The following is a 27,315-nucleotide window of genomic DNA, read 5'->3' as shown; positions in this document are numbered from 1 at the left end:
GTTGCATCGATTTCTGTGGTTTGTAACTTCTTAAAGAGAGTCATATGTATAGTCTGCCATTCCATGTCAGTGGTCAGTTCGGTTTGTTATCCATCATTAGACGCAATTTGTTACCCAGGCTACGCCTTAAACATGACCAAGCAAATAAAACAATAATTCGAACCCAACTCGATTCGGTTCTAACAGCATGACAAACAAAAGCAACAGAAAAAAGAAAAAAATAATGCATAATGCATTCATTATGGAAAATTACAAAACAAGAAAAACTGTCAACACTTGAGGGGAGTTGGGCTGGAAAAGCGGTCGAAACTGGAACCAGTAGCAAGGAAAACAAACAGGCAGCGAGAAGCACTCGATAACCAGATCTCTCAACAGTTATCCCATAAAAGGGACCCAGCCTATATCTAGTATTTATTCAATCCTCAATTCCCACCAGTTCCTGAGTCCAGTCCCCCGCGATCCACACGAACTGTCAAAGACAAATGTCAAAATGTTAGCTTTGTAATTAGCTGGAAAGGAACAGTTGACAATTTGCAACTGTCAGGGTGACATTTGGGCAGCCCCGGCAGCCGAGGGTTAATGACACCCCGCCACACATGACAGCTCCAAAGTTTAAGTTAATTTTTCTTACAGATAAATATTTTCAAAATTTTACTTGGCTTGCTTGTATCTCTTGTCTCAAGTCGCTTGATCAGCCTTGAAGTTATTTGAAAAGTTATTTTTCGTTTTATTTTTGTCATTTGTTGTATCGTATTTCTGGTGGCAAAATGTCAAAACTATTTATAGTTGAGAAGTGCGTTCGAGAGCTTTGATATTGACTCGGATTGCGCTACTTGAAAAATAAATCAAAAATAAATTGGATAGATAAATATGACATGAATATTGTTTCCTCATAAGCAAAGTCGGTCAGATAACTAATGAAGTCCGATTCATTTTAGAGTACATATGTATATTGTTGTACTTATTAATGCCCACATACAGCTAAATTATACAAATATTTTAACACGATCCATACACCAAAATCTATATATACAATATGTATATACATACATCGATTTACAACCATAGCAATATCTCATATAATTCAAAAGTGCAGTTTAATCACAGGCGCAACACCCTGCCACGAAATATCGTTTATCCAAAAGTGAAAGTTTCCCCCCAAGAATCTCCCGAATAGCTGTCTTTGGGGCATCTTTAACACCTCCGAAATGGACATCATTTGGGAATGATAGATCATTAAAATGAGCTTTTCCCCCTGTTTTCCGTTGCTCATTTTGTGGGAGTCAGTCACGACCTTCGGTTTTGGGAATGGTCGCCGCAGCAGCCAACTGGGAAAGTCATAAGTTGAAAGGTCGTGTGAATGACGGAAAGAGTGTTTAGGCGGATACCCAGAAAAAGGGAAAATAAACTGCATCGAACTTTGTGTAAAGTTCCCAAAATGTTGGTTAACCCAACCCCTTCATTTGGTAGCTGGTAGAATTGTGAGCAGGAAATGATTTATGTTTTTTGTGGGATGTGACAAACTTGGTTGGTAATCTTATTATAGCTTGGGGGTTACGTTGTGTAAGATCATTTAGAATGTTTTCCAGTCGACTGAGCCGGATGGAAATGATAAGGCGAAATTCACGGAATGGGAAATGGGCTGGAAATTCAGTTAAATATGGTACTTAATTTCTAAGTTCTTGGTGTTTATATATTTCATGAATATAATTTATAATTATATTGTATATATTATAAATTTATATATAATATTGTTCGCCATTTTTTTTACTAGTATTACTTTTTTATGTTAAAGAAACTTATTTGCTTTCCTAATGCATCTATAAAGTTTTTCTCAGTTCTAGGAAAAGCTTAAGCTAAAAAGCTTTCCACAGAATATTACGATTGAATCGAATAGTGTTTCTCATTTTCCCCTCTCGAATGTCATAACGGTTTTCATTTTTCAGCCCTCCATCCCAAGAATCGATTCTTCCATCTAATATTTGACATGAGCTGACGAAAAGCATTTCCAAGATTGACTTCCAAACTCCCTCGAACAATCACTTAACGGTATTTATGTGGAAAGAAGAGAAGTGTTCTCTATGCAAACTAAGTGCCCCCAAAACCACAAGCCCCATCCTTTACCCTCACATACCCCCCAAACCACTCTCCGGCGGCAACACCAAAAACGCACCCATCAAAAGGCGTTACAAATTTTGATTTCTTTTGAAAACCTGCGACGCCTGCCCAGAAAGAGAAAGAATTTGAAGAAAGGAAACCAGAGGGAGATGGAACCAAAGGTTAAGCGCAAGAGGGCGGAAGGTGCTGAGCCCAAGAAAAATATCAATTACAGCATAATTATGTGTGACGTAAAGAAGAATTCTGACAGAAATTGATTGATTTGTGGGGCGAAAAAAGGAAAGCTACCTCAAAGGCGTTCCTCTGAACTTTTGACACATCGAAGAAAATTCTTTTCGTTTGTCATCGTATAATTTAATTTTAAACGTTACAACCTCCCCCTATTTAAGCATTACATCTCCTAACATCTCCCATCTCTCTTTTTAATGGCCAAAGCAACGGTAAAACATTTTTTTTAAGAGGGAAAAAATAGGTGGGGATAACGATTGTCAAACAAGAAAATTTCTTTAGCCCGTAATTGCATATTAAACAGCAGTTAACCAAAAGTAAAGCTGTCTCTCTTCCGCAATCTTCTCTTGTTGAATTCTTCCAGGCTGGCAATTCTCCACACATTCTGCCCCCTTCCACACAACTCCCTTCTCCATCTTTCTTCTTCAATGTCAATGTTGTGACCTTTGTTAGGCATTTTGTTTGCTTTTGCTTGGGGGATTTTTTTATTTTCGCCATCTCCCTCCCTCGCAATGGCGCATCTTTTTCTGATTCTTCAAGTACCGCTGTAATTGCTTGCTAAAGCTTCTCTTTTTAAAGGGAAAATCAATTGCATTGTTGCTGCAGCAGCGCAGTTGCTGTTAAATAATATTGCGCAATTTTTATTCAAGCATCCGAAAGGAGTAGAAGAAGCTCCACAAAAAAAAATTATAGAAAGTTGCCTAACAAAAAAAAAATGTGTAGGGTGAGGTGTGGATCATTCAATGATGAACGTTTTTTGTTTGTTCGCTGCTCAAGTTGAGTTTTTCGAGTTTTTTGTTAAGTTCATTTTTGTGGGATGCTGATGTTAAAAGATTTGTAATGGATGGGCTGAAAAATGTACTCGGCAAGGTTCCATAGGGTTGCAGCGGAAAGTTCATGGACAAATAACGGTAATGGCGAAAAGATGATGGTAAAATGTTGAAATTGATTTGCGTTCACAAATATAAAGGTTGCACTTAATCTGGTTCCAAACCATTTTTATCCATTCCATTTAATGTTCAAATCCTTTTATTTTAATAAACTTTCTTGGCAACTTTTTCTACACGTTTCACGTTTTCACAGAAAAACGAGATCTCCAATAAAATCTTTGAAATTTCTCAAGTGCCAAGTCAAATACTTGATAAATAATAAAAATATTGAGGCGTATGAAAGCCAACGAAATAAACAAACTCAAACAAAACGGAAGTCGAACCAAAATCAATAAAGCATCAATTGGTAAAAGTGAGGCAAAGTTTAATAAACTTTCCAAGCACTCATGCTTATAATACTCTTTTTCAAAGTTGTGGGTGAGCGGACTTCGTTGCATATTTTATTAGCTGTAAATTATATTAATGTGGCCATAAATTGAGAAGAAGCAAGCCCGAAACAAGATGCAAACAAATCCCAAACTGGGTTTCCAAAAGGGGGAGTTGCATTTGCAATATGGCCGCAATGTGTGGCAACTGAGGACATTTGGAGTTGGGCAGTGTGTCGTCGCCGTTTTCCAGGCAAATGGTGGAGATTTTAAGGGGTTCGGGGAGGTTTGGAGGGGGTGGTGTGCCATGGGTGAAGCGTTGAAAAGAAATACACGAGCGTTAAATTTATTTAAGCCAAAGATAAGGCACGCTAAGCCATGGCCAAAAGATATAAAGGCAAATCCAAATGCACACGAAAAAATCTAATGAGAGTATAAGTTAAAAACGGAAAACCGTTCATTTTAGTTACTTCACTTTAGTCACTGTGCACTGAATTTAAGAATTCAATTATTTTCTTACTAATTTCTATAACCTTAATATGATAAAGTCTGATTTAATTATTTGATATCATTTTTAAAATTAAAAGTACTGATATTTTCAAAAGTTCCATAATATCCCTCAGTGCAACTTTGACCAATGCTAAAAAGTGCCTATTGCATATATGCATAAAACACAATCCAGTATAGCAATGGATGGATCGGCTAGGACGGGCTGTGGGCTCGGGAGGAGTAACTCCTGCTGAGTGTGTTTCTATATATTTTTTGCAAGTGTGTGTGCTTGTGGGGACAACAAGTTTCCCGCAGCAGCGACAGGAACTAAATCACGTGTTTGTTGCGGTGCCCGTACTGTTTTTGTTGTATCTTCTAGCTTGACTTTGGCCAAGTCATGACGACAGGTTCAAGATCTTGCTGGGCAACTTTAAAGGCGATCGGCGGTTGGTGAAGGGGGGGGGGGGCTGTAAAATCGGGGGACTATGGGGAGTTTCGAACAGATCGTCAGGCTGCTTAGCAGCGGCTTACACATGTTTGTTTTGTCTTCCTCTGGCTTTTGTTGCAACTTACCGTTAGTTAGATATATGCAACAAGGAGAAGAAGCCAAAGAAATCTCGTTGCATGTGGCAGGTTTTTAGTCTTTGCTTTCTCGATCGCCTGAAATAATATCTAATAATGCATATAATTTTCACATGCACAGCGAATCGCCAAGCAAGAGGAGTATCTTCGGTGGAGAAGACCAAAAGGGGGGTGGGGGGGCAGGAACTCTCGTAACGCGGCAGGGGATTCGATATCATTAAATATTATGACCAAATATTGCTGAGCGGCATTTTGAACTGAATTAGCCTTGATAGGGGATCAGCAAAAAGCCGCCATTTGTGGGATACACAAAGACAAAGGGGGATCACCTGGGAGAGTGTCTTATAAATAGCGATAATATTCAGCCATCGATATTGTAGAAGTGAGCGAAGCCAGCAAGGCGATGATGAGTGTCTGTGGGAAATTGAAGCTCGGCTTAAGTATCGATAATTAGAAGTTCATCCTAGGATAAGAAAGACGTTTTTGAAATTGATTAAAGATTAAGAACATGTAGATAATAGAGGATGATGTAATTGGTCAGAAACTATAAACATTACTAAACATACGATGGCAAAAACGATTTTAAGATACCATATTATAAAACATGTATATGAATTGTCGGAGGAAACAAACAAACCATATTCTCCTTAATTAAAATACAATTTCCGATACAGCGATATTATATTTTAAATTTTCGGCAGAAAAGGCCACATTTTGCCTACTCTACATCTATTATAATGTTATGGCGTGACAGCTTCATATAAAAAGTAGTTCCACATTCCTTTCTCCGAATTTCGCATTTATTCTCACATTTTCGCCACAATTTTCCCCCCACAGAGGTACAGCTTAAAGGTTTGTCGTATTTTAAATGAAATGAATTCCGCAAAGCCAAAATAATCACCGCAAAGCTAAAAAATTAAAAAGATCACGAACAAAAACCGAATACGAATTGCCACCAATCTCGTCCAGCGCCGTTGCTAATGTTAAGTAATTAATTATAAGCAAATGTTAAAATAAATTTCCAATTCATTTTCACTGCCGAACAACCGCGGCCCGCATTATTTATTTATTTAAAAAATATTAAAATAAATTGCACTCAATTCACGAAAACAAAGCGGCAGACAAATTTTTGGCAATGGAAAAGGGTGAGAAGAAGATAAAGAGGGGAAAAAAGAAAGTGACTGAAGGGTTTTCAATTGTATAACACTCGCCGTTAGATTGATAAATTGTCAATAATTAAAGCAGTGGTGATCAAATTGATGAGCTGATCCGAAGACGAGTCGCGCCGCTATGAGTTTTTTGAGGTACAGCTTCATTTTGATTGATTTCGATGGGGTTTCATGGCTGGCGTTATGCAACGTGTGGGCCCGAGAAACTTTTGTAGGATAAGAGAAATTAAAAATAAATTTATTGGAATTTTTGCAATTGCAATCATTGCCGCACCCATTGAATTTCAAGCATAATCGCCTGGGTAATCAGCAAACACAATGGAAAATGCCTGTGGAAAAGGGAACTCAATAAAGGGAATTTCCTCTTATCGCTATAGAACCACAGTCCCCGATCTCTGGCCCCTTCCTCTCCAGATCTCTGCCTCTTGGTTTCAGTGGGCGCCTACAGATTCTTCGACCTAGACCTAGGACAAGTCTGCAAATTAAATTCGATAGCAAGGCATATATAGATTTTAATTTTATATGTAAAGCATTGATCAATTTATTAATTGTTACTTTTCTTTTATTTCTTTTCAGGTAATTTAACATTTCAAAATGCTCAGAATTAATCGCTACAGGGGTGAGTTAACAAAATGTATACACAAATTTTCGATGGAGTCCCCAAGCCAGGTTACAATCTCTTAGAAAACCACACCTTAAACATTCAGCCACCTAAGTTTTTTCATCACTTCGCTGTTAAAAAAAAAAAAAATCCTAGACACGCAACAGCAAAAAAAGAAGGCACGCTATCAATTTAACAGCATCTGTCTATGATGCATGGGATCGAATTCCCCGCTCGAAAACGTCGATCCTCTGCTAGATTCTTCTCCTCTCCCACCCACACACTATTCAGGGATTTTAGCAACTTGTCCTGGACAGCATTTTTCCAAGGAACCTGCATGTACACACACACTCGTGAATAGCAACCGTCGTCTATTTATAGGCTTCTCTGATTCCCAGTCCCGCGATCTCCGCACCATCATCTCTCGGTCAGACCCTTACACTGAACAAAAGGATTTAGTAAAGGGTAAATTTCAATGTGATCGCAAACTGAAAACTTCGAAATATTCGAATGCAGATAATGCATATGATTTAATATTCAAGAACTTCCCCCTTTTCAGTTTGTAGATCCCTCTGAGGAAATATTTTTTTTGCCGAATATATGAACTCAAATTCTATGGGTGATTTCAAACTGTTTTCCTAGCTTTTTTGCAGCATGGAGTGAATAAAGAACAAAAACTGGAGCTATCAGCATACCACACATAAAAAAACAGCAAATTTATAAGCTTGTTTTAACGCTTTTTAATTTTTGCTTGTAAAATAATTAAGCTGAAAATAATGAAACTTAATCCCAGCCACGGGCGGCGAAAAAACGAGAGTGGGAGAGCTTTAACTGGGTTGCCTCAATAACCGCTGGGCGGGATTAACACGCTTTTTTCGCCGATTTTACTTGGGGGCATTTAAAACAGTAGCCGAAAAGAAGGTAAACAGCAGAAAATACACAATTGCCATGGCGATTCTCGCTTCATAAGTATGCAGCTACAGTGAGAATGCCTCCACACGGAAAAAAATAATTACCTGCGCATCAGCAGGACAAATTGCCACTACTTAAGCTGCACATTAAGCCGTTTTTCTTTTGAGCTTTTCCAGTTGCCAATCCCCGCAAGGCTGCGCACAATTGCAGTCATAGTAATGCTTAACGAACTTACAGTCTTTTGTTATTTAAAACGGAAAAAATATTAAATATCGAAAAAATGCCCTTATAATGCAATGACCACGCCAACAAGCAACGATATAAAGAATAAAATTCCCCAAAAAAAAGTGGTTGCTTCTAAAACTATTAGCACACACTGTAATTGGTCTGCTTTTGACCACCAAAAAATTGCATAATGCTGAGTAAGTTGTTAAGCTAACATTATCCACGTCAAAGGGGGCTGGAGCTTACTTGCCGGGATTTTTGGGGGGCGTGGCATACGTTTTAATTAGCCCTAAGGTGATGTGCATGTTACCTTTCATTGCCCCAAAGCTTGTCAAAAGTGCAAACAAGTTTCCGACAGCTAAAACTTTGATTGCCTCCCCTTTTCTCCAGAAACTCCCACAATGATTAGCCATATTTGAGATGAAACCGAAACTGAGAAGACCATTTATAAGGATGAGTAGCCACAAAGCTCGTGTTGGTATCACTTTCCTCATTTGTTTCCTACTTTCCGCTGCATGAAAATGCAATAAAAAGCAATGATGAAGAAACGAAGAAGACAAGTCGACAGTGAAAATAAAATGATTTAAAATGAATCGCAAACTTTGAACTCGGACTTGAATATTGGCAACAAAAAATTGCATCTTTTTGCATCTTTGAATTTATAGCTATTTTCGCGTGGGCGATTTCGGTTGTTTTCCCTTTTTTTTTATTGTGACTGTCGAGATTTCATAATAACACAGTCGGCATTGTTTTGTTTGTTAACCTGAAAAGTGAAATGCATTTTCATTGGCTCTTTGCGTTGGGCGGTGAGGGGGAAAATTATCGCTTTATCACGATTCAAACGGTACCACTTTCTCAGCTTCATTTGTAGCAATAATTATGCAATTTGCTCTTCGAAGCCGCGATTCAAATCCGAGTCCAAATTCAAAGTTGAATTCGAAATCGGAGGCCCCTGCAATTGTTGCATTTCCTTCGTTTGCGTTTTCATTTCGATTCGATTTGAAGACTCTGTGCATTATAATTTCTGTTGTTATTTATAATTGTTGGACATCTGAGCGTTGTGGGTGCTTACTTTTCTCGAAATAAAAAAAAGGGGGAGGGACCGACAATGGTGGTTTGCATAGTTATCACTCGCCCGATATCTTTTTCTCTTTGGTAGCTATAACAACGTAATTGTGAAGAAAGAAACGATTTGGGGGCGATTTTTCGGTTATGACAAATTAATTGGCTGCAATTGTTTTGTCTGGCTTTGAGTCGAGAAAGTTATCGATGGCTTTGTTGCACACAACTGGTGCAAGATATGTTTATCTGTGAATGCAGATTAGGTGGTTATGGAGCTTGGAGATACTCAAAATTGTTTAATAATAATTGTTGTCTGGTCGGCAGGCACACAACAGAAGCACTTATTCGGCCAATATTATTGGTTTGTTGCATAAACTAATAATTTGGTAGCCGGATCAATGAATTTATCATAATATATTTTGGACTGAGTACCAAAATATTAATATTAGTAATATTAACAATCCAAACTTAAGCTATTCCGATTTTAAGCTTTATGCGAAATTTCACAAAAAAATGCAAAACCAACTAATAATTTCGTGAAATGTTAAATGATTATTTGTTTTAGGCAAGCTCCGTTTACTAATATCTCATAGACTAGTCGCAAGATTTTCTTCTGGTTGAAATGACCGCAATACAAATAAATTCTTCTGCGACAAAACAAAAGCGACAAAAAGTCAGTGAAATCCGTAGAGGCACAAAAAATTCGTGTCAACGAAGTGTGTCACAAATTTGACCAAAATAACTCTTAACCCATTAACTTAAACTTTTCGTTCCGTATGATCTTCCATTGATTGCCCCGCAGACGAAATTTGATCGATCAGGCGCCTCGGTTGTTGTTGTCAAATATTTTTGCCAGCCGCAAGGCAAAACTTTTTCTTTTCTTTTCATTTCATTTTTTTCCACTGTCTGCCTCGTTTTCTTGCCGGTTATTATTTCTCCACATTTTTTCATCGCATTTTTTAAGCCACTCGGTATGTGGCCCACTGTAATTGGAGATGCGACGATGTCTGGAGCCCTTTACTTTGCTTCCTGATCGAAAACGTATATATACGTACTTATTTTCCATAACGACAAAACGTGAATCGAATTGTTAGATAAATAGCGTAAGGTATTTGGCAACCTTCTTCCTGAAAACAGAGTTTTCGGCTTGCAACAAAATTAAATTTAAACAATTTAATTTGCTGGCAATTTCATGTGCAAAGCAAAATTGTTGAAATGGCTTAATTAATTTGACCAATTTTGTTGTGTTTTCATTTATTTCGGTTGTTTTTTTTTTTTTTTCTTTTTGCCAGGGGAACACACTTAAGTTGGTCAACTCAATTGCCCAATCCCAAAATGAGACCCAAGCCCAGTTAACAGGAAAACAACCCAAACAAACCTCGACAAGCCCTCAGATAAACGCCCACTCACCTTCCCTCTCTCTCTCACTACCTAGTTCGATTTGGTGCGACTAACTCACGCCTACGATTTTACAGTTCTCCGCTTGTTGTCTCGACTTAATTTGATAAGATTTATTTCGATCCGAGTGGAGAGTCGAGGAAAAGGCCAAGAAACCCAGCGAACATCGAACATTGAGAAATGTTTGCTGCCCTCAATAAATTGTAGGACGAATCCAAAAACAGTGACAAAAACAAACTTGAACTAGTATATTATTGTTTTAAAATTGTATTTTTGAGTTGGATTTGATATGTAAGGTGAGATAAAGGATTTTTTACCTAGGTTATTAAGTTTCCCAGTGTGTAGCTAGCTAAAATAGTACAGTTAATATAAATACATTCCAATCTAGTGAGGCTGTGAAACATTTTTTTTTTTTGTGTGTTAACCACTTTGTGGCTAACATTTAAAAACCGTTGAAATAGAAATGTAAACGTTTGCCTGATAAATGGCCTAAACGGGCCTTGTTTCGGGTTCTCACTGAGCGCACTCGAGTCTGGGAGTGTGGGTGATCTTTATTTTGTGTTTGTTTTGTTATTGCCCCTCGGTGGGTGTATCTATTGGCTACTGATTGGATTGCAGAGCTACTGGGGTATGTGAGCTATGTGGGTGAGAGGATGGAATCGTAAAGGGGGGTCTATGAAGTGGATTTAAATAATGGTTATTTAGGTTGCAAAGTGGTTTTAATTATATGCGAGTGAGCGCATAACTGAGTAAGCTAAGTTGCTAAAACACCTCAATATATTTTCATAATTAGAACCTAATGAAGTTTCCCAAACGATGTTTTAAATAGTGAATATAGTTATTGCACGGATATTTCATTCCAACAAACTTCGCTCCTTCGGTTTTCCCACAATGTCGGCAGCTTCTGTTCTTCAGTCAAATTGTTAATGTGAAAGTTGAGACTTGACTTTGTGTCTTGTTGCGTTTTTTCCATTAGCCGTGTTTTTTGGCTTAGCCAGCCACCCGCCATGTAAATGTTTGAGTTTGACCCGCGCCCCTTTTAGTTCAAAAGTTCATTGTCAAGTCTAATAAAATGTTCGAATGACACGTTAAGTGTCAGCAGCTACAAGAGAAGTTTCCCTGGCTTTGAATTCCCTTTGCACTACGTTTGAAAGACCGCCGCGAGTAGCAGCTAACAATAGGAAAATGGAAAAATACTGGAAAACAGGGAAAACTGGCAAGACAAAAATATCGTTTACCGCTCTATCTAAGGCTCTCTCGCTCTGTTCCCTTTTTGTCAAATGATGATAAATCGTGACCCGCCAAAGTTTCAGAGAAAATGTTTCTGCAATACCTTCAACCACCTCCAACTGCTCATGCACTTGAAAAAAAAATAATATTTACTAAAGCAAAAGCTAATGCGGCGTCCTTATACTGAATTGTCTTTGTAAGGCATTATTTTCATGATTTAAACTTGTTTAAGTCACCCAAGTAATAATAATAAATAATATACTTTTTAATAGCATTTAAGAAATTTGTTTTGTTATCTAGACTATTTTTTTCCTGTCAGCTTCTTTTCAATTGAGTGACGTGAAGAAACCTCCAAGAGGGCTACCAATTTTTTTATTTCCTTACCGTTTTTACCACCTAAGCAGGATACGCGGCACTCGAAACTTGACATTTTAGTGAATTATGTAGTTTTTATGGTAAATTTGATTTATGCGATTGTATGTGTAAGTGAGTGAGTGCAGTGTTGGCGCTTAGAAATTAGGCAAAACTATAATTTATGAGCCTCCAAATTGTCGATGCCCAAAGGTTGAGACCCTCTTGGTTTGGCGCTGTGTGTGGCTTCACTTCGGTTTTGATTTAAATGCAAATTTCGGATTTTATTACTTCGAGTATCAGTGGGGGAAACGTCACCTTTTCGCACCTTTAATCACGATCCCCGTTGAGTGACAAGTAAATATAAAATTTATCTTTTCGCATTTGCATTTTTGGATAGATGGATGGGGGAAACTCAATGTGATGAGGAAATAGTATATATGTATTGCTTTTTCATTTGGGAAATTTAAGTTTACCAAGGTAAAATGAGACATAAGAAAACCCCTTGACATATTTTATTTTTCAATTATCGATGACTTAATTTTTTTGATCATAAATTTCCTGTAAACAGTATTCTCTATCATTTGCAATATTGTCCAATTAAACGCAATACTTCGCCGCAAGCTTTACTTCTTAAACTCCCTTTACTTCGATAATTGCCATAAATCTCAACGAATCATAAAAAAAGGCAATCACACCCATCTATAGATTTCAATTTTGACATTAACCCTGACTGAATGTCAATTAAACTTCAACACAATAGCTGATGACAGATCTCCCCTCAAGGTCACAAAACGGCCAACTGAACCTATGAACGATAACGATCCATTGATAAAATGCCTGAGCTATCGGTACAACTTGCGACTTACAAGCTCATTTGTCAGCAAAGTTCCCAGAGCATGAGTATCTGTATATGTATCTGGTGAGTGCGCGAAGTATCTGTATCTTTGCATCGACCTTGCCAAAGTGAAACGGCAAAAGCAATCAGCTGCCATGAAATGTGTGTCTGGAGTGTTACAAATTGGCAAACAACTATAAAAAACTGCACAATAATATAAAATAAATGAAGTGAGCGAAACATGGCGAAGGAATTTTTTAATTTAGATAATTGAAAAGAGAGGTAGACAAAAAGAAATTCTCAGTAACGATGCGAATCATTCGTTGGCAAACCCAACCCAAGATATATCAGAACTTAATAATTAATTTGAAATCGGTTGGCAATTGTTTAATCGGCCTCAGATACCAAACACAAAACAGTGTTCCATTGTTCGCTATTGTTTTATTACAATTATGCATGTATTTATGCACGTTTGGCTTTTTAAATTATGCACAAATTCGTCCATACGCAAAATATGTCCAGCGCAATTTTTATTTCTTTATTAATAATTTAAGGAATCATATTGGTTCAATTTGTGCGGTTAATAGTGGTGGAATTTTATTAATAAAGTATTTGTTTTTTTCCTTTGATTGATTAATATTTGATATAACATAATTGTGATACAAAAAAAAGAGTTTTTTTTTTTCTGCTTTGAAAATTGTTTAAAATGTTTAGTGATTTAACATAGTGATTTTTTTACACGATATTCGTAAATTTGCGAACTGCGCCAATTCCGTTTGAATTCGAACCCAATCTCTGCGCTGGCAAAATGTCAAATGCATCAAATCAAATCTAAAAAACACGATCAGACTAATTAAAGAAAATAAACAACTAGCCAAGAGGAAGCATAAAAAACCACGCCGACAAGTCAAATTAATTAAAAACAAAAATACAATCAAAAGTGAGCAAAACAAATGCCACTTGTTGGCCAAAAAGGTCCCCTTTTGCCGAAATACTACCCAGCCCAATATTGAGGGCCCACAGCAACTTTAATCTACAGATGTTTTTAAGGTGTGTCCTAGCAATCGCCACGCCCTCTTTTTCATCCAAAATCCCATTCCAAATCCAGTTGTGTTTACTTTCTAATACATGATAGTCAGGCCAGAATCACAGCCATGTGAACTTGGTCAACTGGCTGTCGGTTTAATAAAGGTCAACTCCAATAGGGGAACCACTCGAAAAATGTATGAAAAACTTATTAGCTCTTTATATTAGTCGATTGGGTAAATTCAAAACTAAAAAAGCATGACAATGGCAAAAGTTACTTGGAAAAATATGAAAACCAGTGTTGCCTCCAAATTCAAAGCATTGTCTTAAATTCTGTGAAAACAAATATAACCATCATCTGCAGGAAATTATTATTTTTCTCTTAAGTACATCGCATTGCAATAACATAGACTTGATAGTACCCAATTTACTAAAAATACCACAAACTTTAAGCACCCTTTTTTTAGAGTACAATTATTGCCGCACTAATTTATGTTTATTGTTTATTATGTTGTCGATATTGTTTTTATTGTGTTTATTCCTTTGGGCCATTTCAGCTGTCGGAAAAAAAAAATTGAATTTAATTATTTGTAATGGTGGCTTTAGTTCCTTTAACAGTTGCACCAACTGATTGAAATTTATGCCAGCCTTTGTCTGCAAAAATTTATTATTATATCTATGACTTTAATGTCTCTTTTTGCGTGCTGGGTTCCTCGTAAACCTTGCGGATTTTTATGGTACATACAACGATTTTTAGTGGTTTTCAATTGATGTTTATGGATCGATTGCGGGTTGTTTATGTTTATTGAATGAAAAATAGAAGATTATCATGGAAATCGAATGCCTTGAATCTAATCCATTAAGTTTTCGCCATTAGATGGCTTACCCGACGCATAACTCCCCCCAAAAAAGTCCGCACTCTTAATGAGCTCGAATATATAAAGTTTTCGCCGCGGTCAAGAGATTGTCTGTGTTGAGAATTCCGTATTTGGGTTTGTTTTACTTAAATATCAAAACCATAAATTCAAATGCAACTGTCAAGTGCAGCATTGTTAGTCGGAGGCCTTATGGGGTTAATGTGCTCATTGTGAAACTATTTATTTTTCCAGCTACGCTCTCTTGTTCCACTTAGTTTTTGCAGCTTAAGATCTGAGAATAAAATCGGAGTGCAAATAATATCACATTGAAAACAATCTTTTATCAATTTCCAAACAATTGTAATAAGAAATCATCTCGTTCATTGGTTGATACTCTATACAGGAAAAATACGTAACTACTACATATTTTAACAATATGCAGTTGCAACTTGTGACCTTTTACCTAGTAAAAACTTTGAAAAAAAAAATGAAAATAAGTTCGATAATCTAACCAGATTACTTGAGTTGAATATGTGATTTAAATTAAAGCACAAATTACACTTACTATTTACACATTATTTAACTGTTGCTTTACCAATCCCAAGTGTTGCAAACGCACACCCTTTTTTTATTAGACTTAAAAATCAACAAATCCTATAAGTGTGTTGTAATCGGCACTCTTGCATTCAAATTTAGATAATAAACTTTGACAAGTTTCACAAGATATTTGGCCAACCCCCAGCGAATGCAAATTTATGAGGAAGGACAGCTCCTCCCTTGATGTCGCATGTCACAATGATTTTTGCCTTTTCAAGTTGTGCCGCCAAAGCTTTTTGACGCAATTTGCATTTTATTCGCTATATATTGGCGCCGCAGCTTCTGAGAGGAAAAAATTGATGGGGTGATGCAGGAGAAGGCCATGCGACATATTTTACAATGTTTGCCATATTTGATTGATTTGTTTTGCCGGCGATGCCCTGGCGCCAGATTTTGTTCGTTGATTGAAGGGTCGCAAAAAATTGTGCGCCGGGTCTTGCGGGATAGAAAACGATTTTTTTGCAGCTGTTTTGCATTTTCACACACTTGATTCATTAGTCGATGTAATAAAACACGAATAGAAAAGTAACAATTTCGGAAGGGGGCCACATTTGGTTTCCATTTTAGGCGTCAATCACGAAATCAAATGAAAAACATAGCTCAAAAATAAGGAAAAAATGTTTGAAATGATAAATGACAATTGGGAATGCTAGAATTCTCTAGGCGAGAAACTCTTCATATTTTCTCATGGTGGGAAAGAAAGTTTTTCACTGCGTTCGATGATTAGCCAAAGGTCGCGGTGTTATTATGCAATATTCTGTAGGAACCCAAGTGAAAGTTTTCAACGCACTTTCAGTTTTTCCCATTTCCTATAGCGGGTGAAAATATTCGAACCCCAACCGTGCGTCATCTTCATGATCATCAACCACATTGAGTGATCCCAAATGCTCAAAGAGATCTTTATCCGAGAATTTCGTGTGGGCAGCGGGACTCTCGAAGAAAATGTTGAGCCTGAGCTCGATGCTTTGGAGATGGCTTATTAAAAATTCTAATCACATGCAATCACCACAAGTTTTGGGCTGGTTGGATCGCTTTGATTGTTGCTCACCAGTTTCTTCGGCCCAGTACAATGGCCCGAAGTCGCCGACGGTTATCGATTAATCATCAAATTAAAAATTACCACTGCCAAAGAGAGCGTGGAGCGTGTCCGAAACAACATGAAACACCTCCAAAAGGCAATTGGAGCTGTTTTTTTTTATTTCCATTCTGCTATTCTTTTTGGCACTTAAAGTACGGCGGGTCAGCCAATTTAAACAATATCTAGAATTTCGTGGTCGGAGTAGGGTGAAAAAAAAATAAAAACCACACGAACTTCGATTGGATTTAAATGTTTTTTGGCAATTGTCTGACTCGATTTGGGCAATAAAATGTGGGGAGCATAGGGTGGGTAAAAAAAAACGTGTGTTATACCTAGCAATAAGGATTGATAATTGCCAGAATTTGTGGGACTAGCCAACTGAAAGCGAAAAATACAATACAGCAAGGGGCTTTAAAAAGCGTGGAAAAGTTTTCGCCAGTTAATCATTTTATTTTCGACCGATTTACGTGAGCTTGTTAGGGAATATATTTGCAATAGAAGATTTTTGGATTTCATACTTCTCAAGGTCAATAAAATGATTCAGTGCTAATAATTCCCACGGTTTTCATGTGATGTGTACATCAAATAATAATAAGAGCATGTCTATTTTTTTACTTATCAGAATATTATCTACCCAGGTGCATGGGGTTGTTGCTCCATAAATCCCGCAAATAGGCCAAATTCTCAAATTCTCTGTTCTTGACCCACCCATTTCCGTTTCTTGGGAACTTCTAAGATAGAAAACAAAACAATTGGTTCAATCGTTTCTTAAACAAAGAAATACACAAATATATTAAAGTCGTAAATTAATTTAAGTATTGCATAGAGGAGCAAATATTTTCTCTGATTCTTTCAGCAATTTTTCCACCCATAAATAACGCTTTGAAGCACCGCCTGTCGGTCGACAATTTAAAACGAAACGAGGCATACGGAATTAATTCTCCTATGCAAAGGAAAAAAAAAAAAATTGCACTCAATACAAAAAAATAATAATTTTATAGCATGGTGGTTTATATTAAAAACTTTCGTACAATAAGTACATAGATACGGATGATTATATCAAATTTTAGGCAGTGATAAAGCTATAAAGAGATGATATTAATTTTCTGGGTATCATATTACACTTGGCTTTTCTCATTCAAATTAATTAAATCAGATTCTTTTCCAAAATTCTTATCACAAATTTGTCATCGGCTTGTAAACAGCAGAGGAAGGCTCAGCCACATGCTGATCATAATGAAGTTAAACCACCGATACGATCGCTCGACGCCCAGACAATTAAAAACCCCCCGCCACACAGCCAGAAGAATTGCAAGAAGAGAGCGACGAAGACTGAGCTGCAGTTAACCGACCGATCAGCTGGTCGTTTGGCGACTCTCTTCGGCTTTCTTCGCGGACCCAAGCCACCGAAGTCGACGCCGAACGGCAACCAACACAGAGCTGTAGCTGCGCAGAGGTCTCAAGCTCGAGTGCGCGATCAGTTCGCTTCCAGCGATCGTCGCGAGCACTACGTTTTCCAGAGGGCGTCTGTAAGATATAGATACACTTAACGCGATCCAATTCCACGCCTTCGTCAAGTTTCGTTAGCTGACCGTGAAGTGAGTGAGTTTCGTTCTGTTCGCGCGAATTATATGTAACTGATGTGCAGTTTGTTTTTTTGGCCAAGTTCATTCACGTTGCGCCATAATTAATGTAACGTAACGCTCGAGTCGAAATCGAACGTTAATTTAATTGCAATTCGCAAACTGTTTACATTTCGTATATTTGATTTCTCATTTCCATTTTCGGGCATTTCCGTTTCACTTTTGAGCGCGCATTCGAGCGCAACAATTAATTGCAGGCAATGCAAATTGTCCGTGATTGTTTATGATTGCCAGTTTGGCAACAAGCGCCGCAAGGTGCAATTTCCCTCAAACGCACATAATAATACAACGAATTAACATAACAAATTATTTCAGTTTTGCCAAAAGCTGATAACTGTTAAATGACAAGACAAAACGAGACGTAAGCCAATTTTCAGACAAAATATGGCCCATATATAAAAAGATATAAAAACAACCTTCGAGTGCAAACAGAAAGCAAACTGTTTAAATATTTTAACGAAAATTCTTAAATATGTCTGTGGAATCCATGCAAAAACGAAAGTGCTCAAAGCGGATCAGCGGTTAGAGAGAAAGGCAGGTAAGCGATGGGGAGTCAAGAAACAGAGTTGGAATCTTACTGGGAAATTCCATCAGTGAAAGATCGATGTTCAAGTGGAAATAATCAGGAAGTTCTTTATCATTTGATCTCTGGTGAATGAACGGTGTTCAGTGAAAAAATGCAAAGTGAAACGAGCGTTGAAAGAACGAAGAGTAAAAGTATTTTAAAGCCGGAGGAGTTTTTTGAAAAAAGAAAACAACAGACGTGCCAAATTCATTTTTTACACACTCATTTTCTTAGTATGATTGCTTCAAAAAAATATCAAACGCAAGGAAACGCTTAAGCTCTATATATCCAAATATTCTTACATAAGAGATTTATGGTTTTTATTATTAGTGAAGCTTCAAGAATTTTATATTTTGTATAATTTTATAAGACGATTTAAATTTCGTTTTCCTTTAAACATTTACGCTTTTACATTCAAATCGTATCTGACTTTGTCCAAATTGCATTTTCTCTCAATAATTACGCTTCAATTGAACTCTTCTATGGATCAGTGGGCTTATTTCATTGTTAGCGAAAACGATTTCCCTTGATGCGAAAATCTACTTCCCCTTTTCCCCATCAGCAGTGGGCAACCCACTAACTTGGTTTCTACTCCAATTTACTTTGTTAGCGAGCGTGATGATGACAAACACAACCTTTCACACTTAGCCAGCCGTGCCAAATGCACGGAGAAAAATATCAACAAATTATTTTTAAAAAGACGAAAAAACGTATAATTCGTCCGTTAACTGTTTTAAGAACTCAATTCATATATTTATTTCATTTATGTAGCATTTAATCATTAATCCTTTGTTACAAAGATTACTTTCGGATATGTAATGAGCAATTAGATTCAATAATTGGTTTAAAATGTATTATTGTCAAAGCTAGGGTTAATTTTTCAGTGTCCCTTTAAGTCAGGCTGAAAAATTCGCCCTGTCATTCTCCGGTGATCTCTTGGCCTTCTCCGTTCCCCATTTGCACCATCTCGCCTTTTCTTTTCCTGCTCATTTGTGACACATTTCCTTCACCGACCAGTAAAAGTTCTTTAACAAAGAGCTCGGAGACAATTTGTATGCCATGGACAAACATTTTTGCCAGTGAATTGAACTACTTTCATTTAAATCGGTGGAAAGGGGATTGTGAGGGGGCATTAACATAAATATTTGATGCGATTTGCCGGCAAATTTGCTGTGTCAAATGCACCATAAACACTCAACTCAAACTCACCTACTTGGCTGTCTGTCATCGTTGGCCAGCTTTCATTCAATTTTTTTGCATGAAAAGCAGCGACTTGTGAGTGCGGAGGGGCATGCCTCCTTTTAAATGCAACTCCAGCAATCCGGCCATAAAATCCAACATTTAATGCGAAAAAGAGGCCGCAGCTGAATAGTTGAAATTCGCCTGAAACAAATTTTTCGCTTTTTGTGACAAGAATTTGCAAATGTCAACGAAAATTGCGAATTTCGCATTAAAGAGAATTTGGCAAAAGGGGGGGAATACCAAAGCTCCAAAAAGCGAACCAATTGAGATCGTTTTATAAGGTTTACTTGAAGATATTTTTTGTCTTTTGGTCGCTTCTTATACAACTTTTGCATTTCTTTTCTGGGGCATTTTGTGCCTGGCATTTTTAAAGAGTCCAGAAAACGGATCCGTAACGGAATCGGTATCACATCAAAGGTCTGGACACGATATGCCCTCCGATATATATTTCGATGTGATGTTGAGATATGTGGAGCATGTGGAGCGTGGAATATAATAAATATAACTCTGGTGGGATCCATTAAACTGATGATTCTGTGGGAATGAAAAAGAATAATATTCATCTGTTCATTTTATACATATACATGGACATGTCTTGTGTTTTATTATACTATTAAATTAAATAAATTAATGATATTATTTGACTTCACTTGACCTTAGAGGAAAGAAGAGGTATTGAAACGAAATCTGTCATACGCTGGTAGATTTTATTCATTCACTTTTTCACTTGAATTGAAACACTCGATTTTTAGCTTGGTTTCCCTTTTAACCATATTGTATTTCCATCCGATCTGTTTGTGTACTTTTCCACTTGTTATCATTCTTTTCGTGGACGTTTCGCCTTCGCATGTAACACTTGTCTGGCCTGACTGACACTTTTGGTATCCGTCAGATACTTTTACAAGCTCGGTATTTCCATTGCGATTGCGCTGCTCACTTCCCCCTCTTGTTAATGACAACTTTGCTTTTATTGCCAGACAAGAAACGAATTCAAAGACACTTGAATAAATCGAATGGTATACAAATATTTCGGACACCTGTCGACACAGTATCTTTGTGCGGGATGCCAATAAAAGAGGAATCCAACTGTTGTAAATTCAATTGTTGTCCACAATATTATTTACTGCGGGATCTAAAAATGATTTCTGACTCAATTAGAGGTTGTTGCTTCTTCAATCCCGTGCCGAAGCTCATAGATATTTTCCGCTTGATTACCTAATTGATATTGTTATGGTGTCATAATTATTATCACAACCTTTTCAGCGATAAGGCGCAATTTATTGGCAGTGATCATTGAACACCCGAAAAGGTCTGTCATCGGCTTTGAGAACCCACAAGATTTCTCCAACTAATTCGACCATAAAGGCGTCCAACTCTCGACTCTCTGGCCGAACTAATTCCCCAAGTGATTCAGATAAAACCACAACAAAGGTCACGCTTTAATTGATAAGAAAACAATGCAGAGTCTCCAACTTCTAGTTCGTTACTTTTCGAAATCTTCTGCTCACTCGCTTGGAAATCCTCAGAGTCGAGCTTCAGGTGACGGGCCCTGCCCCGATAAAGATCGCACCCCAGACAAAAAGTCGGGGGCCCAGAACTCCGGCAGGTGGTAGGTTGTTCGGTTCATGCCACAATCGAGTGCACTCCTCCTCGCAGAGGAAACGCAGAGAAAGACACAGATACGGATAAAGAAAAAGATACTGAAACAGGGACAGAAACCGAAACAGAAACAGCAACAGAACCAGAGAACAGAAACACTTTTAATAGTTTTGAACCTTTTGTGCTTGGGCTTCCACTTAAAATGTGCAGCGGAGCGTGCCTTTCTCTGGGGTACAAGTAATTAACCCATGTTGCCATTCTTCTTCGGGACTGTGCAAAACATTTAATTGTGCCGATTGCATTTCCAGCATACGTACATATCTGAAATGCCAAAACACAAAACACACTCAAATTAACTCCACTCGACGCGAAGATCAAAAGTACTGGCCGCCGCTACGGTTCTTGACATATTCAAAGCATTTCCAAGTCGGGGTTATTAAAAGTACCAACTCATCATCATCATCTAAGCCGGCTAGGCGATCTCATAAAAACCGCCAGACTTTCCGGGTTATATAAGCACCACAAGCACCGCACAGCTCCACAAATGTCACACTTGAAAATTAAAGCAGAAAATATAATAAAAACGAAGCCCAGCAGTCTCCACTGAAGCCAATTAGTTGCTTCCGTAACTTCTTGGTATTATTTTAATTATCTTCTTTCAGGCTGAATTTTACTTTTGGATCTTGGACTTATTTAAATTACTTTTTAACTGCAAAAAGATTTATTGGGTTATACTCATAAAGATCAACAGCAAAAAAAAAGGCGCAATAAAGCCGAGTTAAGAGTACAACTAATTTATGGGGAGATGCATTTTTTCGTTAGACTGCTGATCGTAAAATTCCTGGGAAATTATCTTTTCGGATATGAATCGAGCTTTGTGGAAAAGCAAAGTTAGTTTCTTGGAACTACCATAGGGACCATGGGAACTGATTGGATTGCAAAGCTCGCCAAACTATAAACATTTCTACAAAGTATATTTTTATTTTAATCGAAAAGCGTAAGTCGTATGTTTTATGTGTTGTATTTAACGTAATCATAAATAGAGCTTTCCACGACATTACCTTTTCCATTATTTTCTCTAAGCCTGTTGTGCATAAGTTGTTTTCCACATCTGCTCGTGAGCAAGCATATGTCTGTGTAAAAATCTGATATATACCCAACTATCAAATAATTCATAACGTTCTTGCCGCAAATTCCGTGCCCCCCTTTTCCCATTGCTTTCCTTTTTCTACGCACCTGGAGGCCTTTGCTGCGAAATGGGTAACAACAACAACCACAATGCAAGCAACAGCAATAACAACAACAAAAAATGCGTTTAAGTCAAGTTTGCCGCGAGCTTCTCGAAAAGAGTCGCCGCCGGCTTTTAATGTGTGCTATGTGTGTGAGGCACAGTAGAGCTCCTCTAACGCAACCTACTTTAAAAGTTAACAACACATATTATTATTTTACGACTTCAATTGAAGGGTTCGTTTTTTTGTTTTAAAAACTGAAGTCTATTTTTGGTTTGACATTTTAGTTTTCCACTAATTTTAAAATTGTCTTAAGCAATACTGACTAGTGACTTATACTTTGTTTGCTTAGAGCACGGTTTGTAATAAATTATAGCGATGTTATACTGTAAAGTGTTCTTCGTGTGTGGCAGCTGCGATTCGACCTCAGTCGGTGACTGCCCCCGGCACCGCGCCCTCGTTTGTGGCACTTTAGCTCGATATTTATGCAACGGCACACACTTCATTTCCCTCTGCCACCTGTCCCCCTTCCCATCCTCAGCTGCAATTTAAGCGCACATTTTTCTTGGCAACACACATTTTCCTCCGCTGCATCGGAGTAGTTTTTCCAGCTCGCTCTCTCCCACTCTCTCTCATTGTTTGCAACACTTGGCGCTTGCCACATAACGACAACAGCAGCATAAGTTGCAAGTTGCAACTGCAACATATGCAACAGCAGCAACATATGCAACAGCAGCAGCAACTGCATCGTACCATGACACATTAAATGCAAAACGGCAGCAAGGTGTGAAAAGGGCGGCGGAGGGGTGACAAGGGGTTAAGGGGAAGGAGGAGAGGAGAATGAGGAGCTTGGACCGGGTCTTGAGCAGCGGTTTCTGACTGCTGCTTCTTCTTGGCCATCTTGCACATGCTGTTGGTCTTTATTTAATAAAGAAATGGCTTGCGCATTTCTTAACGTGCCCTACAACCAGATGACGTTGGCATTTGAGGGGTATACGGGTAGTAAGGACTACAAAGAATGCTTGAAATTTTAAATAATTATAAATATTTGTATTTTTCAATGATATATTATTTTTAGTTTGAATTTGTCGTCTGTGACAATAAAATGGAGAGAAATAATCGTTATAAAGGGTTACCATTGACTAATATGACATAAAATATTTCGATGTTTTAAAATATAAAAATGGGCTTTTAAGAATCGGTAGAATCAAGTTCTTAATTTCGAAAACTTTTTATTATTAAAAGAGTGCTAATTTCCGTAGTTTTCTTGATTCTCTTATTATGAGTGAGTCATTGCATTTGGAAGGCAGTCAACATTTTTCCTGCCTAATGAAGACTTGAAAATTGGGAACACATTCAGTCGACCATATCCTTCGTCCTTGCATCGCCCTTATCCATTTTACGCATAATAAACCGTATACCACCGCCGTTCTAACTGGTTACAGCCCGAGCAGCTGTTGCCACTCTGCATTCCTCTTAACCCTTGTTTGTAGTTGGTGCTGCTCTTATGACAAAACAATTTCGAAAACCAGATTTGACGAGACGAGATGGAGGGCACAGGTATAATATACGTAAAGATGGCAAAGATACGCATAAGAATCCAAGGCAAACTTGAAGTTTATTTTTGGCACACACACACACAGCAGTCGAGCAGAGTCGTCAGTCAGCTGGTGGAGATTATGATTATGCAAACGGATTGCAGTGGATAGTGATCATTAAATGGCATTAGATCATAATAACCACCTTAGGCCAGCCGTCAATCCGTCATTTCAGCATCGAACACACTTTAAATAATTGCACATTTCGTCCGAGAGACTTTAATAAAATAATTAAAATGAAATATGCGGAGCTCGCTAGTTGGGAAATCCAATTTTTTCTTTTCGCCAATTCAGAAAATTGCGATGGGGATCAAAAGAAGGAGAGGAACCAGCTAAAGCGACCGCAGACTGGAGACCGATGGCATAAAATTCTGCGGGCTACCAATCTACGCATTTTTTAACCCCTCTTGGCTCCCGTCAATTTGGAACGTCAAAAGAAGACCGACGGCGGTGCGAAACAAAAAGGCAAAACGCGATAAACTGTTTCCATTTTAAAGAACTTTGTTGAAAAGCATAAAAATTCAACAGAAAATATTAATTTCAATTATTTAGCTACCCGCCGCCATATCGCAAAGCTCAGATTTTTCCCACCGCAACAAAAAAAAAAAGGGGCAGAGAAAAATGTGAAAAAGCAAGAAGGGGGATCCCAAAGAAGGCAGCATTTTGTTCGCTAAATGCGAGCAATTTGTTACAGGATTTTCATGGGTTCTGTGGGAAAATCTTTAGACCGGCAAAAAGGCCATTTATAATTATCAACTGTAGGTGGCGCTCTGGGAGCCTCTCGCATAGCGGAAGTTATTGTAGGAAAACTGCAGTTATGCCACTGCGCGATTTTCCAAAGAACTTGACATTGGATGGCGGCTTCTTCTTTAGCTGCTTTGTCTTCCATTTTCCACTCATCTATTTTCTTCGGTTTCACTTCTAATTAAAGACGACACTTTGGCATGTTTTGTAGCACGGAAATGCTCGAGACAGCTTTGATGAAAGACCAGGTGAATTAAAAGGGGCAAGAACCAAAGTTGCCGCAGAAGTCGAACTGAAATTGTCAAGTACCGAGATCTAAATGATATTTTAGCACGCCAATGCAGTTGAGTATTTACGAAAGACCAAAGAATGTAATTGAACATTGAAACTACCAGATCGATCAATAGATGGGAAGGAAGTCATTAAATGAATTTAATTAGGCACACTTGATTGTGTAAGAACAGGTCCAGCTTGAGAGTGACTCTTAAAAATAAAGTTGAATCACAAATCAGTAGGTTAAAAAATGATTCAATCAATTCAATATGAGCACATAAAATGACGACGCCAGCAACCTCGCATTGGAGTAACACCCCAAAAAGAATTCATTATGAAATTACCTTTCCACACGATCTCCTCTTTCACTTATTTTAACTCTCAATCTAAAATTGGCAACACTCATTATAAGAATACCGTAACAGCAACCTTTCACACAAACTTGCTGGTTCAGAATCCCTGTGGATTTTGGAGACCCCCTGAAAATTACAATTAAAACCAACTCCCAGAGACGAACAGATCATTTCGCAGCGGGTGCTAATGTGAAATAAAATTAAAGATCTGGGAAAGAGAGGAAATAAATAACAGTAAATTATGAAATCTTATTTAGAATCGTTTTTCTTAATAGCCGAACCGTTTGGCAAATAAATACACGAAAATATGCCAAGATTGAACTTTAACACCGACACCAAGCTGATTCGATTAGCACTCGATAAGCAACGAGTTTTTGAATATTCAAACACCTATAAATACCAAACACTCCACTCATGTTACACTTGCTAGGCGAAGATTAATCGCTTGACAGCATACTCCGCTACAAAAATGCGATACTCGGATATTTTCTTACCTAATTTGATTAATTAAGCCTGTAGTAGCAGCTATTTTTTGTATTTAAGGAAAGATTGGATCGATAAATAATTACAATTATTTTTCGGGGGCTTGAATAGGTTATCGGTTTATTGTTGGTAGCTGAATTCAATGGGAAATATATGTAATTGGGTGATATAATGCAGGTGCTTTGGATGGGTTAAGGTTCCGTCATCGAATGACGTAGGTTAGTTGCCTGACTCAGTTGGGGGATATGGCGTCGATATGGCTCATTGAGCAAACAGTTCGATGAGTTAATATTTAATATTTTTTGGTAACCGACAGTCTTGTGAAAACTGGGCAACAGGAAAAGTGATTGTACCTTAGAGTAATTACACAAGTGTCTGAAAGTTAAAGAGGAAAAATCTATAAAAATTGGTATGCAAATTTAAAGCTATTGTGGACACGCCAGCACCTCAAAAACGAACGATTCCATACATTATATTAAAAAATAGTAATCATGACGAATTCGTCCAAATTCACAGATAATCTGATTCTTCCTCTTATGACCAAGGTCAAAGTTCTTTCATAGGCCCTTGACTTTACATTTTGCAATTTTTCACGCACTTCTTCAGCTTGTATTTTTTCAGCCATAACCATTTTTTTGGTTTCGGCACATGCAAACATGATTTTTTGCTGCCTTTCTTTTCATTAAACAATTCTTATGTTTTTTTTTTTTTTTTTAATTTTTTGCTACTCTTCTCTCTTTATTTTTGGCGAACTTTACATTTGCTAAAGTTCATTAACATTTTGTGTGTGTGGCCAAAAGGCAGAAAGAGTAAAAGATAAAATGGAAAAAAATCCACGCAGCGTTTTCCATTTTAATGAAATTTAGCCTCGTTTTGTTTTTACATTTTTTGCTCAATTAATTATGCAAATTGTTACAAGTCCAAAGAAGCATTCCTCAGCAGCCTGCCCGTATTCCCATTTATGACGAATTCCGTTTAGATTTAGAGCCATAAAACAAATCAAAACTAAATGCTGTCATTAGAAACTCTTTCTAAGTAAGCAATAAATTATTTAAATAGAAATTGGCATCGAAACACCCCCGAGTGACCCAGAAAAACATGCGAAAAATGAGGCAGCACAGTTTGGCTAATTTTGTGCATAAAGGTTTTTGTCAACTCTTCGCTTGAGGGAATCGCTACCATTCTTTTGGCGACTTTCGCTTTTTGGAAAACCCTTTTGTTTTTGTTTTCAAAGTTTTGTTTTCTTCGCATATAATTTGTTTGCCTAAATCTTTGTCTCCGCCTCTTTGAACCTTCTCTTTCTTCTCGCTTTTTGCGAGATTTTTCTTGTTATTGTTGCGGTTTTTAATTGCTGGGATCGCATCCGTAAGATTCGCTTTTGTTTTTCGTCTCCGGTTAGCGCATAATGACAACTATTTGGGGGCTTGCTATAAGCGAAAGTTTCGCTGGCTAGGATGGATGGATGGATAATTATTAAAGTTTTGTAACAGAGCTCTCCCCCGACAATTAATTGACTATTATTTAAATGATTTTTGTCTTTGCTGGAAATGACCTTTTAAATAGTATTTAA

General features: G+C 37.6%; 1 protein-coding gene and 2 long non-coding RNA genes across 10 annotated transcripts in view; 2 read left to right on the top strand and 1 right to left on the bottom strand.

Moving 5' to 3' along the window:
- The window catches only part of bbg (big bang), a 123,449-nt gene that overhangs the window by 91,391 nt on the left and 4,743 nt on the right, over nucleotides 1-27,315 (top strand). Inside the window, exons 1-2 of one of the 8 annotated variants that reach the window (NM_001144478.4) lie at nucleotides 17,508-17,618; nucleotides 17,975-18,197. The exons of 4 other annotated variants lie outside the window; for them this stretch is intronic. Coding sequence is in view for 1 of the 4 variants with exons in the window: in NM_140447.4 (NP_648704.2) it covers nucleotides 6,436-6,460 (25 nt within the window). In the remaining 3 variants the exon portion in view is untranslated. Of the gene's footprint in view, nucleotides 1-6,417; nucleotides 6,461-17,507; nucleotides 17,709-17,974; nucleotides 18,198-27,315 lie in introns of those variants that run through there. 3 more of the 8 variants (NM_001144479.4, NM_001144480.3, NM_140447.4) reach the window with 3 other exon arrangements.
- Nucleotides 18,960-20,385, bottom strand: lncRNA:CR46031 (long non-coding RNA:CR46031). The gene is made up of 2 exons (NR_133239.1): nucleotides 20,122-20,385; nucleotides 18,960-20,000 (listed from the first exon to the last, which is right to left on the bottom strand). It is a non-coding gene; the product is annotated as a long non-coding RNA:CR46031 (long non-coding RNA).
- lncRNA:CR46032 (long non-coding RNA:CR46032) lies at nucleotides 23,592-24,284 on the top strand. Its single transcript, NR_133238.1, has one exon. It is a non-coding gene; the product is annotated as a long non-coding RNA:CR46032 (long non-coding RNA).

Source organism: Drosophila melanogaster, chromosome 3L, assembly GCF_000001215.4.
Source record: "Drosophila melanogaster chromosome 3L".
NCBI classification, from domain to species: domain Eukaryota; kingdom Metazoa; phylum Arthropoda; class Insecta; order Diptera; family Drosophilidae; genus Drosophila; species Drosophila melanogaster.
Note: the sequence above shows the minus strand (reverse complement) of the source record. Positions and strands in the feature narration are given on the sequence as shown.